At 48.9% G+C, this 17,875-nt stretch overlaps 1 protein-coding gene across 1 annotated transcript; it reads left to right on the top strand.

Annotated features, from left to right (window-relative positions):
• The first annotated feature begins 374 nt into the window (after nt 1-374).
• Nucleotides 375-17,210, top strand: LOC140724170 (uncharacterized). The gene is made up of 8 exons (XM_073038655.1): nt 375-603; nt 1,291-1,362; nt 2,620-2,739; nt 6,538-6,654; nt 12,381-12,596; nt 16,218-16,362; nt 16,801-16,865; nt 17,141-17,210. Exons 1-6 carry the CDS (start codon nt 537-539, stop codon nt 16,265-16,267), a joined length of 642 nt encoding a protein of 213 aa, XP_072894756.1. The 5' UTR covers nt 375-536; the 3' UTR covers nt 16,268-16,362; nt 16,801-16,865; nt 17,141-17,210.
• Nucleotides 17,211-17,875: the final 665 nt, after the last annotated feature.

Here is a 17,875-nt window from a genome sequence, read left to right on the forward strand (position 1 = left end):
AGAGGACGGGAGGAAGATGGGATAGAAAGTGAGAGAGAGAATGTTGGGAGGGAAAGTGCTGCCTTGTTCCATCCTGATCTCACTCTCTTGGCTCCGTTCACCGACCCTCTCTCCCCAATCACTCTCCAACTCTCCGGCCTTCATTTCTCCAAATCTCACCCTCTCCGCTCACTTTTCCCCATCTCCATCACTCCTTTCTCCCTGTTCTCTCCACATGCAACTTCTCTCGCTCCCTTCTCCCGAATCTGTCTATTGGCACCCACCTCTCTATCTCTACCCGACCCTGAATCCTCCCCGCTTTCTCCCCACTCTCATTACTCTTCTCCTCAACCACTCTCATTTCTCACGACCACCCTCTGCAACACCCTCAATCTCTCTGCTCCCCGCACTTCCTCCCCCTGCTCTCGGTTCCTCAATTCACAGCTCTTCATCCGGCGTTGGTTGGTACCGGTCCAACCCACTTGCTAACACAGGCTTCCTCTGACAACGGTTGCTTCCCCTATCTGAGTTCAGAGACGCAGAGAATCCTCGGCAGGATGGACCGGAACGAGAGTCACATGAATGTGAAGTTGGGAAAAACGGACTCACGGTCTCCTTCCCGAGGTGAGTGCGGCAGAGAGACAGGAGACAGCTCTATTCTGCAGCTTATTCCCGGTGTGTGTGATCGGACGGGTGGAGGGAGTTTCACATTATGTCGGCCCGGGAGTGTATGATGAGTGAGTGTGGAGGGCACTTCACTCTGTGTCTGACTCTAAGAGTGTGTGACGTGACAGTGTGGACGGAGTTTCACACAATGTCTGACCACAGGAGTGCGTGGTGGGATGGTGTGGAGGGAGCTTCACTCTGTGGCTTACCCCGGGAGTGTGTGATGGGACGGTGTGGAGGGAGATTCACTCTGTGTCTGACCCCGGGAGTCTGTGATGGGACGGTGTGGAGGGAGATTCACTCTGTGTCTGACCCCGGGAGTCTGTGATGGGACGGTGTGGAGGGAGATTCACTCTGTGTCTGATCCCGGGATTGTGTGATGGGACGGTGTGGAAGCTGATTCACTCTGTATCTGACCCCGGGAGTGTGTGATGGGACGGTGTGGAAGCTGATTCACTCTGTGTCTGACCCCCGGAGTGTGTGAAGGGACGGTGTGGAGGGAGATTCACACTGTGTCTGACCCCGGGAGTGTGTGATTGGACAGTGTGGAGGGAGATTCACTCTGTATCTGACCCCGGGAGTGTGTGATTGGACTGTGTGGAGGGAACTTCAGTCTGTCTCTGACCCTCCCTGTTCTGTCCCCAGCTGAACCTGATGTATCGTACGCGGAACTTAATTTCAAAACCCTCTCGGCGCCCCGGGTCCGGACAGATGGAGGTCAGTTTCATCTTTGTTAGTTTGACCCTGTTTAGCTGACGTGTCCAATCCTGTCGAGAGATCTCAGGGAAAACGTACAGTCACACTAATGATTACTTGTTTGAGCATAAGACGCGGAGGGAACGCGAGGGAGAGACGATGGGTGGGTATACTTTGTGGGAGGGACGGTGGGGAGTGTGCCGTTAGGTGTGAGCGCCCAGGGAGGGACAGTATAGAGGGAGCGCCGTAGGATGTTTTGAGGAGGGTGTGCTGAAGGGTCGGTGAGGAGAGCTAGCATTGGGTGTGCCGTGTGGGGGAAGGGGCGCTGAGGAGCGAGTGTTAAGGGGAAGGGTGTGCGGAGATGAGTCAGCGCCGCGTCCGTGTGGTGAGGAGGGACGCAGTGGGAGAAACGTTGAGGAGGCGCTGTATAAATCCATAATCGCTCTCTCACTTTCCTTATCCCCACACTCTTTCCCCTCTTTCCCCTTCTCTCCGCTCCCTCACCTTCTCACATACTCTCCGCTCTCCGTTTCTCCCCTCTTCTCTCCCCGTTTTCCCTACTCTCTCTCACTGTCCCCATCTCTTCGCCCTCTCTCATTGGCCCCCTCCCTCCCGTCCCTCCTCTATCACAGTCACTGTCTCTACCACTCTCGGTCTCCCTCGCGTCCTTTCCATCTCTCTCCGCTCCCTCTCATCCTTCCCCGTCCGCCCCTCCGGTCTTCCAACCTGGCTCTGTCCCTAAGTTTGCCCCTGAAATCCCCTCACGCCCTCTCCTCCTGACTATCCATGGGTCATGCCCTTTCTCCTACGCTGCCTCCCCTCGCTCTTCGCTCTCTCTCTCAAGTTTTCTTCTTCTCGCTTCTCTATCCCTCTCCCACTTTTCTTCTCTCCTCACACTCTCTTCTCAATCCCCCTCTTTCTCCCTCTCTCACACCTCTCCCTGCCCTCTCACTGTTCCCGACTCTCTCCCCTGCCCCTCCCACTATTTTTCCGCCTCTCTCACCCCGTTCTCCCTTCCCATTCTTTCTCTTACATCTTCTCGTCCAGCACCCCTGTCGCTACCTCCCCCTCTCTGTCCATCGCTCTCCTCTGCTGCCCCCGTGAGCCTCTCGACTCTCTACCACTCTCCCTGACCCTCTCGAAATCTCACCCATTCTCTCTCCCTCACTTGCTTCTCTCTCTCTTCTCTCACCCTTCTCCTCTCTCTTCCAGACAACCTCCCCCACTCTCTACCGCTCTCACTCTCTTGCTTATCTGCTCTCTCTCTCTCTCCCCCAGACGGTCTGAACTCCACCTACTCAGATCTGAAATTTCGGAAAGAGGAACCCAGCATTGATGAGGATGTAAATCCTCCCATTGCCTCGGGACCAGGCGGGTTGTCAACCACTGCACAAACAGGTCAGTGATGACGTCAGCCTGGAGGGATCACGTGTCATACTCGCAATTGTCCACGTTTCTAATGCATCTGCTCTCGACCACTTCCTCTGTCTCTCATAGACTGACCACCATCTGGGTAATAAAACGTTGTCACTCGGCACCCCAATTAATCCCTGTCTGTGAGGTATATCAATGATCTGGATGAAATTGTAGATGGGTTTGTTAGAAACATAGAAACATAGAACACATACGTCACAATACAGGCCCTTCGGCCCACAAAACTGACCGCTCATGTCCCTACCTTAGAACAACCTAGGCTTTACCCTTAGCCCTCTATTATCCATGCAGCCATTAGGAAGGCTCTTTAAAGACCCTTTCGTTTCCGCTTCCACCACCGCCTCCGGCAGCCCATTCCACACTCTCACCACTCGCTGCGTAAAAAACTTACCCCTGACATCTCCTCTGCATTTACTTCCAAGCACCTTAAAACCATGCCCTCTCTTGCTAGCCATTTCAGCCCTGGGGAACGCCTCTGACTATCCACACAATCAATGTCTCTCATAATATTATACTGCTCTATCAGGTCACCTCTCATCCTCCGTCGCTCCAAAGAGTAAAGGCGAGATTCACTCAAACCTCCTGATGAAGGGTTTCGGCCCGAAACGTCGTCACTACCTCCTCCCATAGATGTTGTCTGTCCTGCTGAGTTCTGCTAGCATTTTGTGTTTTTATTCACTCAACCTATTCTCATCAGGCATTCTGTCCAATCCAGGAAACATTCTTCTAAATGTCCTCTGAACCCTTTCTATGGTTTCGACGTCTTTCCAAGGCGAGCAGAACTGAGCATAGTACTCCAAATGGGCTCAGAACAGGATCGTATAGAACTGCAAAATTACCACTCGGCTCTTAAATGTATATAAATACTCTGCAAGAAATTGCAGATGGGTGGGTTAGTCGCTTTGCTGATGATACGGCCAGAGCGGAGAAGACCGGCAAAGTATTCAGTGTGACACAGATCAGTTACAGATATGGTTTGGAGACCGGGAGTTGGATGGAGTTTAACAGGGACAAGCCTAAAATGTTGCACCTTGCTAACTCAAATGAAAGAAATGACACACTATCAAAGCCAAGACCCTGAACAATGCTGCAACATAGAAACATAGAGAACCGGCCCTTCAGAGTACAATGCTGTGCTGAACATGTCCTTACTTTAGATGGGCAGAGGATCTTGGGGTCCATGTTCACAGCTCAGTGAACGTGGCTGCACAGTTTGATGGGATGGTTAAGAAGTCCGATGGCATTCTTGCGTTTATTAGTCGGGACATTGAGTACAAATGTCAGGGAGTTACGTTGCAACTTTATAAAAATCACCATCTCGGATGAATCAGGGGTATTGTATACAGTTCTGGTCTCCCCATTATCGGAAGGATGTCAGGGCGTTGGGGAGCTTCCGGAGATGTTTAACAGGACTCTGCCGGGATTCGGTGGCATGTGTTACAACGAGAGGTCGGACACCTGGGTTGCTTCCTCTGGAGCGGAGGAGGCTCAGGGGAGATCTGTCTGATCTCCAGAATCCGTTAGACACCTGTCAGACTTTACCAAGTTAAGGAATTTGAAATTTGTTGAGGTACCAAAAGGCACTCGTGAGAACACACTTAGAGTATTGTGTTCAGTTCTGGGTTCCTCATATATTCTGACATTAGAGAGGGTTTAGAGAAGATTCATGAGAATGATTCCAGGAATGAGAGGTTTGCTGTATGAGGAACATCCGGCAGCTCTTGGTCTGTACTCCCTGGGGTTCAGTAGGATAAGCGAAGATCTCACAGAAAGTTACGAATGCTGAAAGGCTTGAACAGACTAGATATGGAAAAATTCCTTCCGTTGGTAAGGAATTCTAGGACAAGAGGGCAAACCTTTAGGATTGAAGGACGTTCTGCTAGAACTGAGCTGCGGAGAAATTACATCAGTCAGAGGGTGGTGACTTTGTTGCCACGAGAAGCTGTGGAACCCAAGTCATCGAGTGCATTTAAGGCCGAGAAAGATAGGTTCTTGATTACCCAGCGTTTCAGAGGGTCAGGGCAGAAGGCAATGGAGTGGGGATGACAGAAACAATTAGGTTAGCCCATGATTGAATAGTGGTGCGGTGCCGATGGGCCGAACGGACTACTTCGGCGACTATCTCTTATGAAACATAGAAAACCTACAGCGCAATGCAAGCCTCTTAAAATACCTTGTCTTATCCGGCCTCATCACAGTTGCCGACCGCTAATTCCACGCACTGACCACTCTCTGAGTAAAATACTTACCCCTAACATCTCCTCTGTACTTATTCCCCAGCACCTTAAACCTGTGCCCTCTTGTGGCAACCGTTTCAGCCCTGGGCGAAAAGCCTCTGATTATCCACACGATCATTGCCTCTCATCATCTGGTATACCTCTATCAGGTCACCTCTCATCATCCGTCGCTCCAAGGAGAAAAGGCCGAGTTCAGTCAGCCTATTCTCAGAAGGCATGCTCCCCAATCTAGGAGACACCCTTGTAAATCTCCTCTGCACCCTTTCGATGGCTCCCACGTCATTCCTGTAGTGAGGCGACCAGAACAGAGCACAGTACTCCAAGTGGGATCTGACCAAGGTCATATATAGTTGCAACATTACTCTGTGCTCCTAAATTCAATTTCACGATTGAAGAAGTCCAATACACCATATACCTTCTTAACCACAGAGTCAATCTATGCAGCTACTTTGAGCTTCATATGGACTCGGACCCAAAGATCCCTCTGATCCTCCACACTGCCGAGTCTTATCATTAATGCTATATTCTGCCATGATATTTGATCTACCAAAATGAACCTCTCACACTTATTGGGTTGAACTTCATCTGCCACTTCTGAGAACTGTTTTACATCCTATCAATATCCCGCTGCAACCTCCGACAACCCTCCACACTATCCACATCATCTCCAAACTATGTGTCATCAGAAAACATACCAACCCATCCCTCAACTTCCTCATCCAGGTCATTTATAAAAATCGCGAAGGATAAGGGTCACAGAACAGATCCCTGAGGTACTCCACTGAGGACCACCATGTACAATGTGATCCGTCTACAACCACTCTTTGTCTTCAGTATGCAAGCCAGTTCTGGATCCATTAAGCAATATCCCATTGGATCCCATGCCTCCTTATTTTCTCAATTGGCCTTGCATGGGGTACCTGATCAAAAGCCTTGCTGAAATCCATATACACTAGATCTACTGTTCTTCCTTCATCAAAGACTTTAGCCACATCCTCACAGAAATTTAAACAGGGACGTATGGCCCGACCTGGCCTTGACAAAGCCATGCAGACTACTCCTAAATATTTTATACCTCTCCAAACGTTCATTAGTCTTGTCTCTCAGGATCTTCTCCATCAACTTACCAACCACTAAGGTAAGACTCACTGGTCTATAATTTCCTGCGCTATCTCTACTCACTTTGTGTAATAATGGAAGAACATTTGCAACCCTCAAATCCTCCGAAACCTCTCCCGTCCCTATTGATGATGCAGATATCATCTCCAGAGGCTCAGCAATCTCCTCCCTCGCCTCCCACAGTAGCCTCCTTTATATTTCGTCCGTTTCAAGCGACTTATCCAACTTGAAGTTCTCCTAAAGCTCCAGCACATCCTCTTTCTGAATAGCTACATCGTCATGCTTTTCAGTCTGCAGCAAGTATCACTACAGTCACTAGGTTACTGAAGTGAAGTATTCATTAAGTATCTCCTATGGATTTATAAAGTATATATTATGGTCTTATGGTTGTATGGTCTCTCCGCAGCAGCACAAGAGCAGGAGTCGAAAGTGAAGATCGGAAATAGATCGCAATGTCTGATCTGGCTACTCTGCCTAGTTACGTCCGCCCTCATCGTGATAGTGGCCGGTCTCTCGATCCATGGTGAGTGGAACGGTCTACTGATGGAGTCAGACCGTAAATAAAGAGAGTGGAATAATTCGTTATTTGTAAAACACCACAGTGACATCAACACATCGCTTACCGTAACACCGCCTAAAAACCGCTCACAATAGGGAAGAAGGATGAGGTCCTGAATTGTGAGTTTCGGGTACTAGGCAGAAGGGTGAAGAACAGGATCTCAGGGGTAGTGTTCTCTGGATTGCTGCCTCTGCTACGTGATACTGATGAGAAAAACTGGAGGAGATGGCAGTTGAATGTGTGACTGTGGGTTTGGTGCAGGGGGAAAGGTTTTTGATTTTTGGATCATTGGGATATCTTCTGGGGAACGTGGGACCTCTACAGATTGGATGGGTTGCTCCTGAACTCGAGGGAGAGCAATATCCTTGAAGGTAGGTTGGCTATAATGTTTCAAGAGGGTTTAAACTAATTATCGAGGAAGATGGGACCCGGAGCGATAGAACAGTGGAAGAAATGCATGGAGTAAAGGATAGAATCAGAGAGGACAGGAAAGTTTTTAATTGGAGAAGGGCAAATGTGAGGCTCTAAGACTAGACCTTGCGGGTGTCAATTGGGATGATGTTTTTGCAGTGAAATGTACTGTGGACATAGAACCATAGAACCACCGAACATTACAGCACAGAAACAGGCCATTTACCCCTCCCCCCCCACCCCTTGGCTGTGACGAACCATTTTTATGCCTAGTCCCTTTGGCCTGCACCTGGACCATATCTCTCCATACACTTCTCACCCATGAGCCCGCATTTACCACTTCACCTGGCAGCTCATACCAACTCCCACCACTCTGTGTGTGAACAAGCCCCCCCCCCACCATGTTTCCTTTAAACTTTCCCCCTTCACACTTAACCCATGTACTCTGGTTTTTTTCTCCCCTGGCCTCAGTGGAAAAAGCCTACTTGCATTCACGCTCTCTCTACCCATCATAATTTTATATAACTCTATCGAATCTCCTCTCATTCTTCTACCCTCCAGGGAATAAAGTCCTACTCTAAACCATATAACCATAAAACAATTACAGCACGGAAGCAGGCCATCACGGCCGTTCTAGCCAGTGCGGAACGCTTTTCTCACCTAGTTCCACCGACCTGCACTCAACACATAACCCTCCATTCCTTTCCTGTCCATATATCTATCCAACTTTATTAAATTACAATATCGAACCCGCCTCTGCCACTTTTCCTGGAAGCTCGTTCCACACAGCTACGACTCTCTGAGTAAAGAAATTCCCCCTCGTGTTTCCCCTAAACTTTTGTCACCTAACTCTCAACTCATGTCCTCTTGTTTGAATCTCCCCTACTCTCAATGGAAAAAGCCTTTCCAATTCAATTCTTTGTATCCCCTCATAATGTTGAATACCTCTATCAAGTAACCCCCCCCCCCAGCCTTATACCTTCCAAAGAATAAAGACCTAACTGTTCAACTTTTCTCTGTAACTTAGGTGCTGAAACCCAGGTAACATTCTAGTAAATCTTCTCTGTACTCTCGCTATTTTGTTGACATCTTTCCTATAATTCAGTGACCAGAACTATACGCAATACAAATTTGGCCTTATTAATGCCTTGACAATTTTAACCATACATCTCAACTGCTATACTCAATACCCTGATTTATAAAGGCCAGCATACCAAAAGCTTTCTTCACCAACCTATCCACATGAGATTCCACCTTTAAGGAACTATGCACCATTATACCTTGATCACTCTGCTCTACTGCATTCCACAATGCCCTACAATTTACCATGTATGTCCTATTTTGATTATTCCTCCCAAAATGTAGTACCTCACACTTATCAACATTAAACTCCATCTGCCATCATTCAGCCCACTCTTCCAGCTGGCCTAAATCTCTCTGCAAGCTTTGAAAACCTACTTCATTATCCACAACGTCACCTATCTTCGTATCATCTGCATACTTACTAATTCAGTTTTCCACCCCATCATCCAGATCATTTGTTGCAAAATTGTACCCAGTACAGATCCCTGAGGCACACCACTGGTCACCGGCCTCCAACCTGACAAACATTTATCTATTACTATGGTCTGGCATCGCCCATCCCGCCACTGTTGAATCCATTTTACTACTTCAATGTTAATACCTAACGATTGAACATTCCTAACTAACCTTCCGTGTGGAGACTTGTCAAATCTATTCAACCTTTCTTTGTAACTCAGCTTCTCAAGTCCTGGCAACATCCATGTAAACCTTCTCAGCATTCTTACCTTATTAATATCTTTCCTGTAATTCGGTGACCAAAACGTCACGCAATACTCCGAATTCTTCCTCACCAATGTCTTATATAACCTCATCATAATGTTCCAATTCTTATACTGGATAATTTGATATATAAAGGCCAATGATTCAAAAGCTCTCTTTACAACCCTATCTACCTGTGCCGCCGCTTTTAAGGGAATTATTGTATCTGTATTCCAATATCCCTCTGTTCTACTGCTTTACTCAATGCCCTACAATTTACTTTGTATGTTCTACCTTGGTTTGTCCTTCAAAGGTACAATACTTCACTCTTGTCTGTATTGAACTCCATGTGCCATTTTTATCAGCCCATTCTTTCAACTGGTCCAAATCCCTCAGCAAGCTTTGTAAACCTTCCTCACTGTCCACTGCACCTCCAGGCTTTGTATCATCAGCAAATCTGATGACCCAATTTGCCACATTATCATCCATATCATTGATGACAAATAAAAATGGACCCAGAACTGATTCTTGTGGCACAGCACTAGTCATACGAAATGTGGTCGATGTTTAGGAATCTCTTGCAGGATTTTAGTGATAAATTTGTCTCGGTGAGGAAGATAACGAATGGCAGGGTGAAGGAACCATGGGTGACAAGTGAAGTGGAAAATCTAGTCAGGTGGAAGAAGGCAGCATTTTGAGGTTTAGAAAGCAAGGAACAGATGGGTCTATTGAAAAACAATGGGTAACAAGAAAGGCGCTTAAGACGTGGGTTAGGAGAACAAGAAGGGGGGCATGAGATGGCCTTGGCGAGTAGGGTAAGACATTCTTCCGTTATGTGAAGAACAAATGGAAGACAGGAGTGAAGGTAGGACCCATTAGAGATAAAGTTGGGGAGATGTGCCTGAAGACTGTGGAAGTGAGCGAGGTCCTTAATGAATACTTATCTTCGGTATTCACTAATGAGAGGGAACTTGATCACGGCGAGGACAATATCAGGGACGTTGATGGTCTGGAACATATTGATAGTAAGGGAAACGAGGTGTTGGAGTTGTTAAAATTTATTAGTACGGATAAGCCTACGGGGCCTGTCGGAGTATTCCCCAGGCTGCTCCACGACGCGAGGGAAGAGATTGCTGAGCCTTTGGCTGGGATCTTTATGTCCTAGTTGTCCACGGGAATGGTAAAGGAGGATTGGAGTGAGGCGAATGTTGTCCCTTCGTTCAATAAAGTTAGTAGGGATAGACCGGTTAATTATACACCAGCAAGCCTTATGTCTGTGGTGACATAGCCTTATGTCTATGGACATTTAGAGAATCATGGTCTGGGTATTGACAGTCAGAATAGCTTTGTGAAGGGTAGACCGTGTGTAACAAGCCTGATGGATTTATTTGAGAAGGTAACCACGCAATAGGTGAGGGTAGTACAGTGGATCTGATATACATGGAATTTGGTAAGGCATTTCACAATGTTCCACACGGTAGGCTTATTCAGAAAATCAGAAGGCATGGAATACAGGGATGTTTAGTCAGGTGGATGCAGTATTGCCTGCAGAAAGCAGAGGGTCGTGGTGGAGGGACTACATTCAGATTGTAGGGTTGTGACTAGTGGCGTCCCACAATGATATGTTCTGGGACCTCTACTTTTCGTGATTTTCATTATTGCCCTCGATGTGTTTAGAAAGGTGGGTCGGCAAGTTTGCAGCCGACACAGAGGTTGGTAGTGTTGTGAATAGATTAGATGATTGTCGAAAATTGCAGAGAGACATTGATTGGATGCAGAAGTGGGCTGAGAAGTGGCAGATGGAGTTCAACCCGGAGAAGTGTGAGGTGGTACACTTTGGAAGGACAAACTCCAAGGTAGAGTACAAAGTAAATAGCAAGACACTTGGTAGTGTGGAGGAGCAGAGGGATCAGGGTGTACTTGTTGCCTCAAAGGTTGCCTCAAACTTATAGGGTGTTAGATTTCATAAGTCGAGGGATAGAGTTTAAGAGAGGCGATGTGATGATGCAGCTCTATTAACACTGGTTAGGCCCCTCTTGGAGAACTGTGTCCAGTTCTGGTCGCCTCACTACAGGATCACATACAGCATGCATTGTGATCAGAGATTAAGGGAGCCAGGGCTTTACTCTTTGGAGAGAAGGAGGATGAGAGGAAACATGATAGATGCATACAAGATATTAAGAGGATTAGATAGAATGGACAGCCAGCGCCTCTTCCCCAGGGCCACACAGCTGACTACAAGAGGACATGGCTTTAAGGTAATGGGTAGGAAGTTGAAGGGGATATTAGAGGAATTTCTTTTAATTCAGAGAGTGATTGGTGCGTGGAATGCACTGCCTGAGTCGGTGGTGGAGGCAGATACACTAGTGGAAACATAACAGACTACTAGATAGGTATAAAGAGGAATTTAAGGTAGGGGGTTATATAGGAGGCAGGGTTTAAGGGTCTGCACAACATTGCGGGCCGAAAGGCCTGCACTGTGCTGTAGTATCCTTTGGTATATGTTCAATAATATGGACATAGGTCCCTTACCGTAACACCGATTAAAACCCAGCACCATAACTCGGACACACAGTAACCGTGATAAAAACACGGCCTTTACCGTAACACAATCAAGACTCGTCCTGACAGCGACACACCATTCACCATAACATCAACAATGCTGTCAACGAGACACAGATACACTCCTGACCGCGACACTGACACGACCATCGCCGTGACACACACATGGCAGTCACACTGATCGCAACGTGCCCTCATTAACCTTGACATGCCCCTGACGCTCTTACGTATAAACTCCTCAAGGAGACACCGAAACACACCTTACAGTGACACCGACACGCTCTTCACCGTGTCTCTGAGGTATCGTACACCGTGACATCTTTATGCTGCTCAACGTGGTCCGCTCCGCCCCACATCGTGACAAAGACTCCCTCAACATAACACCGATGCACCGCTCACTGAGGCAATTACCCGCACCTCACCCTGACACAGGCAAACCCCTGAACGTGGGTACCGACACCTAAATTCACAATGACACCGACATAGTTCTCTCCGTGACACCGTCACACAGTGTAGCGTGACACTCTCACACACACCGTGGCCATGACATATTTCTCACCGTGACACAGACATACCCCACTCTGTGAGAGCAGAGCACGGTGACACCACAAGGCCACTTCACGGTGACATTTTCCTCGTCTTGACATCGAGATATACTTCATTGTGACCCGGTACTCCTCTCGCCGTGCCACGTCCCTCACAGCAATTCTCGATACTGACGCTGACCCCCATGGCAACAACGACAAAACCTTCAGTGAGTCATTGATATACCCCTCAGAGTGACACAGACACGCCCTTCAAGGTGGCGCCGACGCCTCTCACTGTGACACCCTTCACCGTGACACTGACACAACACTCTCTGTGACCCTTTCGGTAGAGTGACGCTGACTCACGTGTCACTGCAAACGCTAAACATCCTTCACCATCTTTCTCAGTATCACAGATTCGTCAGTCAGAGTTCACCACCGACCGAAACTGCCCTGAGATAAACTCAAGCGTTAAATCCAAGCTTTCTGCGCTCAATTCGAATCTGTCCGATCTTAAACGAGTGCACAGCGATCTCCGTCACCAGTTCACTGAGATGGAAACGAAGTACAGATCTGTCAACGAAACCAAGGCTCAAATTTGTGAATTTTTGACCAGCAGAAGAGGTGAGGCATCATCTCCCTCTTTCACCCACTCCTCATCACAGGGCAGGCATGGAGAGAGAAAGCGTCACTCTGTGCTTGACATCGGGAGTGTGTGATGAGATGGTATGGAGGGTGATTCCACTCTGTGTTTGACCCGGTGAGTATGTGATTGACCCGGTGAGTATGTGATGGGGCTGCGTGGAGGAAGTTTCACTCTGTCACTGAATCCAGGACAGTGTGATAGGACATTGTGGAGGTGGATTCACTCTGTGTCTGACCCCAGGAGTGTGTGATGGGACGGTGTGGAGGGAGATTCACTCTGTGTCTGACCCCGGGAGTGTGCGATGGGACGGTGAGGAGGGAGATTCACTCTGTGTCTGACCCCGGGAGAGTGTGATGGGACGTTGTGGAGGTGGATTCACTCTGTGTCTGACCACGGGATTGTGAGACGTAACATTACAGCTTCACTCTATGTCTCACTCCGGGAATGTCTGATGGGACAGTATGGATCCAGATTCACTCTGTGTCTGACAGCGGCAGTCTGTGATGGGACACTGCCCAGAGAGATGCACTCCCTGTCTGACTCCTGAAGTGTGTTATGGCATCGCGGAATGAGAGTTTAACTGTGAATCCTGGAGTGTGTGACGGGACGGTGCAATGAGGTTTTCGCTCTCCGTCTGAATCCCGGAGTGTGTGATGGGATCTTGGAGAAACAGCTTCAGTCTGTGAATGATTTGGGGAGTGTGTGATGGGACAGTGTAGAGGCACTTTATTCTATGTGACACAGGATTGTGTGATTGGATAATGTGGAGGGAGTCTGACCCCGTGAATGTGCCATGGGAGGGTGTGAGCGTACCGTCGCTTTGTGTGAGAACGCAGGGAGTTGATGGGAAGGTTCAGAGAGAGCTTCACTCTGTGACACGCCAGGAAGTGTGTGATGGGACGTGTGGAGGCAACTTCCCTCTGTGTCTGACACTTTGCTGTCTGGTGCTTTGAGAAGCTTTAGAAGGAGAATCACTCTCCCTCTGACATTTGCTGAGGATGTTTCTTTCCGTGTCTCACCGTTGGAGTGTGTGATGGTGCCGTGGAGAGAGAGATTCACACTGTGTCTTATCAAGGCTGCGTGTGATTGGACTTTGTTTCGGGATCTAAATTCTGTTCCCTGATCCAGGGCTGCAGTGAGGGGATGTGTGGAGGGAGCTTCATTCTGTGCCTGACGCTGGGAATGTGTCATGAGACGCTGTGGAAAGAGAAACACCCAGAATCTGACCCCTGGAAGAGTGTGAGAGGACGGACGGAGTGCAGGATACTTCACTCCACGTCTGACCTCCGTAATGAGTGACGAGGCCATGGAGAGAGAGCTTCACTGTATCTTTGCCTCAGCATTGCGTGACGAGGCTTTGTAGAGGGAACAAAACTCTGTGTCTGACACCGGGAGTATGTGATGGGACAGTGTGGACGGGAGCCTTACTCCACGTCTGACCCTGGGGGCCTGTGCTGAGTCCGTGGAGAGAGTCAATCTGCGTCTGACCTTGTTAGTGTGTGATCTGACAGTTTGCAGGGAGTTTAAATCTGTGTCTCACCCCGTTTGTGTATGATGGGTCCTTGTGGTTGACACAGTGTGCGTGTGATGGGAAGCAATGACGGGAAGTGGGGTGTGTGAGTGCGTTTTTGGGGGGGGCGTGTGTCATGTGCGTGACTGAAACCGAGAACGGTAACGCGTGCCTTCATGGTGTTCCGCTCTGTGTCTGAAACCAGTGGTGTGTGACAGGACGGTGCGGAGGGAGCTTCTCTCGTTTCCTGACCCCTGTGTTGTGTGATGACACTGGGCAGAAGGAGCTTCATACTGTGGCTGACCATGGGAGAATGCGGTGGGTTAATGCCGAGAGTGTTTCATTTCCTATCTGTTCACGGGCGTATGTAATGGGGTCGTGTGGAGGGAGGTCCACACTGTGTTTGTCTGTAGGACAGTGTGATGGGAGAGTGTGCAGGGAGCTTCACACCATGTCTGACCCAAGGAGTGTGTGATACTGTGATGGAGTGAAAGCTTCAGTCTGAGACTGACCCCGGTCGTGTGTGATGGGACAGTACGGAAGGAGCATCGCTCTGTGTCTTACAACAGGAGAGTATAATGAGACCGTGAGACAAGAGCTTCATTCTTCGGCTGTCTCCGAGAGTGTGTGACGGGACATCGTAGATGGAACGCTAACTTGTGTTTGCCCCGTCAGGAAGTGTGTGATTGAATGGCCTGCAGGGATCTTCACTCTACAACTGACACCGGGATCCTGTGAAAGGAGGGTGCCGACGTAGTTTCATTGTGTATCTGATTTCGGGAATGTGTGATGGGACTGTGGGAGGGAGTTTCAGTCTGTGTCTGTCCGCAAGAGTCTGTGAGTTGACAGTGAGCAGCGTGCAGTCTGAACCCATGTGAGTGATGGGGGCCGTGAGGAGAGAGAGAGAGAGGGAGAGAGAGAGAGAGAGAGAGAGAGAGAGAGGAGAGAGAGAGAGAGAGAGAGAGAGAGAGAGAGAGAGAGAGGAGAGAGAGAGAGAGAGAGAGAGAGAGGACAGAGAGAGAGAGACAGAGAGAGAGAGGGAGGGGAGGAGAGACTGGGAGAGAGAGACAAACAGAGACAAGACGGAGAGAGAGGGAGGGAGAGGGACAGAGTGGGAGGGAGAGAGACAGAGAGAGACAGACAGACAGACAGAAAGCGAGAGAGAGAGACTGAGAGAGAGAGTGAGAGTGAGAGAGAGAGAGAGAGAGAGAGAGAGAGAAAGAGAGGCAGACAGAGAGTGGGAGGGAGAGAGACAGAGACAGAGACAGACAGGGAGAGAGAAGCGAGAGAGAGAGAGAGAGAGGAGAGAGAGAGAGAGGAGGAGAGAGAGAGAGAGAGAGAGAGAGAGAGAGAGAGAGGGGGAGAGAGAGACAGGGAGAGAGAGAGAGAGGGAGAGAGAGACAGACAGAGGGAGGGAGAGAAAGACTGGGAGAGAGAGACAAACAGAGACAGACGGAGAGAGAGGGAGGGAGAGGGACAGAGTGGGAGGGGAGAGAGACAGAGACAGAGATAGACAGAGAGAGAAAGCGAGAGACAGAGGAGAGAGAGAGAGAGAGAGGAGAGAGAGAGAGAGAGAGAGAGAGGAGAGAGAGAGAGAGAGAGATGAGAGAGAGAGAGAAGAGAGAGAGAGAGAGAGACAGAGAGAGAGCTTTTATTCAGTGTCTGACCACTATGTTGTGCGATAGGAGAGTATGAAGGCGACTTCAGTCTGTGTCCGACCCAGAGGCGCAGTAGTGGGATGGTGTGGAGCGAGCAACATCATCATCTGTGATGGATGATGTGGGGGAACTTCATTCTGTTTCTCTACCAGGGCGTGTGGATAGGACAGCATGGTACGAGATTCACTCTGTATCCTGACCCCCGGAGTGTGTGATGGATGATTTCGAGGGACCATCACCGTGCCTGGTCCCTGTTAATGTGCGATGGCTCGGTGTGGGGAGAGATTCACAGTGTTCATGACCTCAGGTGTGCGTGATACGACTGCATGCCGTGAAAGTCAGGTCTGTGTGTCACCCCGGGTGGTGTCTGAAGGGAAAGTATGAAGGGAAATTCAGTCTGTGTGTCACAGTTCCTTGTCACTGATTTCCAGAGCAAGCTTGTTCCGAAGACTGGATCAGAAAGAAAGGCCGGTGTGTATAACGTATCCACATTTGAAACAACTTTCCCCCAGAGCGGAGAAAGAATGTTCAACGCGTGATTCAAGGCTGTTCGAAATCAATTCAAGGGATGAAGTGGTATGTGTCACAGCACGAGAAGATTACACAGTAACACAGGAATCATCAACACACCTCGTGTCAGACACAGAGCGAATCTCCCTCCACACCGTCCCATCACACACTCCCGTGGTCAGACACAGAGTGAATTTTCCCTCCACCACCGTCCCATCACACACTACCCGGGGTCAGACACAGAGGGAATCTCCCTCCACACGTCCCATCACACACTCCCGCGGTCAGACACAGAGTGAAGTTTCCTCTCTCTCTCTCTCTCTCTCTCTCTCTCTCTCTCTCTCTCTCTCTCTCTCTCTCTCTCCTCTCTCTCTCTCCTCTCTCTCTCTCTCTCTCTCTCTCTCACTCTCTTTCTGTTTCTCGACCATCCCATCCCACGCTCCTCGTTTCAAACATTGGGAGAGGCTCCTTCTTAACATTAAATGATGAAGTTTAATTTCGCAGAATGTTTTTTCCAACGCTATCGGCCTTCAATACGGATCATACTGGATTGGAAAATGCGAAGCCGGGTGAGATTCGGATTTTTACTGGATTGTGGCTTGGGACGAGGACAGGGGGATTAGTTTGGAGACACAACATGGCTGTGAGAAGTGTGGGGGTCACGATCGTAGATTAGATTACGACACAGGGCCTCTGCGGAATGAAACGGGTCTGGGGGAGTAGTTTAGGCAGAGACACGTGCCCTGTGGAAAGAGCACTGAGGTGGAATGAGATTAGTGACGTCTCGGGTTTCCGACTGGAGCTTTTTTGTCTCTGCTAAATTTGTTTTAACGTTCTTTGATAGGGAATCGGCTTCTAGTGTTATGTTCAAACATGACACTGGAACGTCAAGATGCGGTAACTGCGACACGCCCCGGATGGAGGGGACCATTGCAATCGGTCAACACCGTTTCATCTGCGAGAAGTCAGCACATTTTCGCACAGATATTCCTGAAAAGATCCAGGATCTCTGCCCAACAGTCCGTTGGGCCAACTTGAATCACATTACAATCCGTTTTCCCTCCCGTCTCTCTTCCCCACTGTTAACCACCTCATCCCTCAAATTCCCTCTTCACGAAACTCTGTCCTTCCCCAAATACTCTCCTCCACATCTCTCATCCCATTCCCCCAATACTCTCCTACATTCCTCTTTTCCCATCATACGCTTCTTTCCCCGCCATCTCTCGCAGTCTTCTCCCCCCGCATCGTTCTCCACCCCTCCTTCTCTGTTATCTCTTCCTCCTTTCCACCCAGTCTCACCTCACTCCTGTGCACTCTGGTTTACAGATTCCTCACGCTGGGGTAAAAAAAAAACCAAAACTGTGCGTATTCACTTCTATCTATGCCCTTCGGGGTTTTATACTCCTCTTTAATGTCACCCCGTGCTTCCCAATGAATAGACTCCCTCACACCAGCCCGGTCTCCATGACTCAGCCACTCGAATCCCGGCAACATCCTCGTAAATCTCCCTCTGCACACTTTCCAGCTCATCTTTCCTACAGCAGGGGCGACCAGAACCGAACACAGTACTCCAAGTGTG

This window comes from Hemitrygon akajei, unplaced genomic scaffold (assembly GCF_048418815.1).
Source record: "Hemitrygon akajei unplaced genomic scaffold, sHemAka1.3 Scf000169, whole genome shotgun sequence".
NCBI lineage: Eukaryota > Metazoa > Chordata > Chondrichthyes > Myliobatiformes > Dasyatidae > Hemitrygon > Hemitrygon akajei.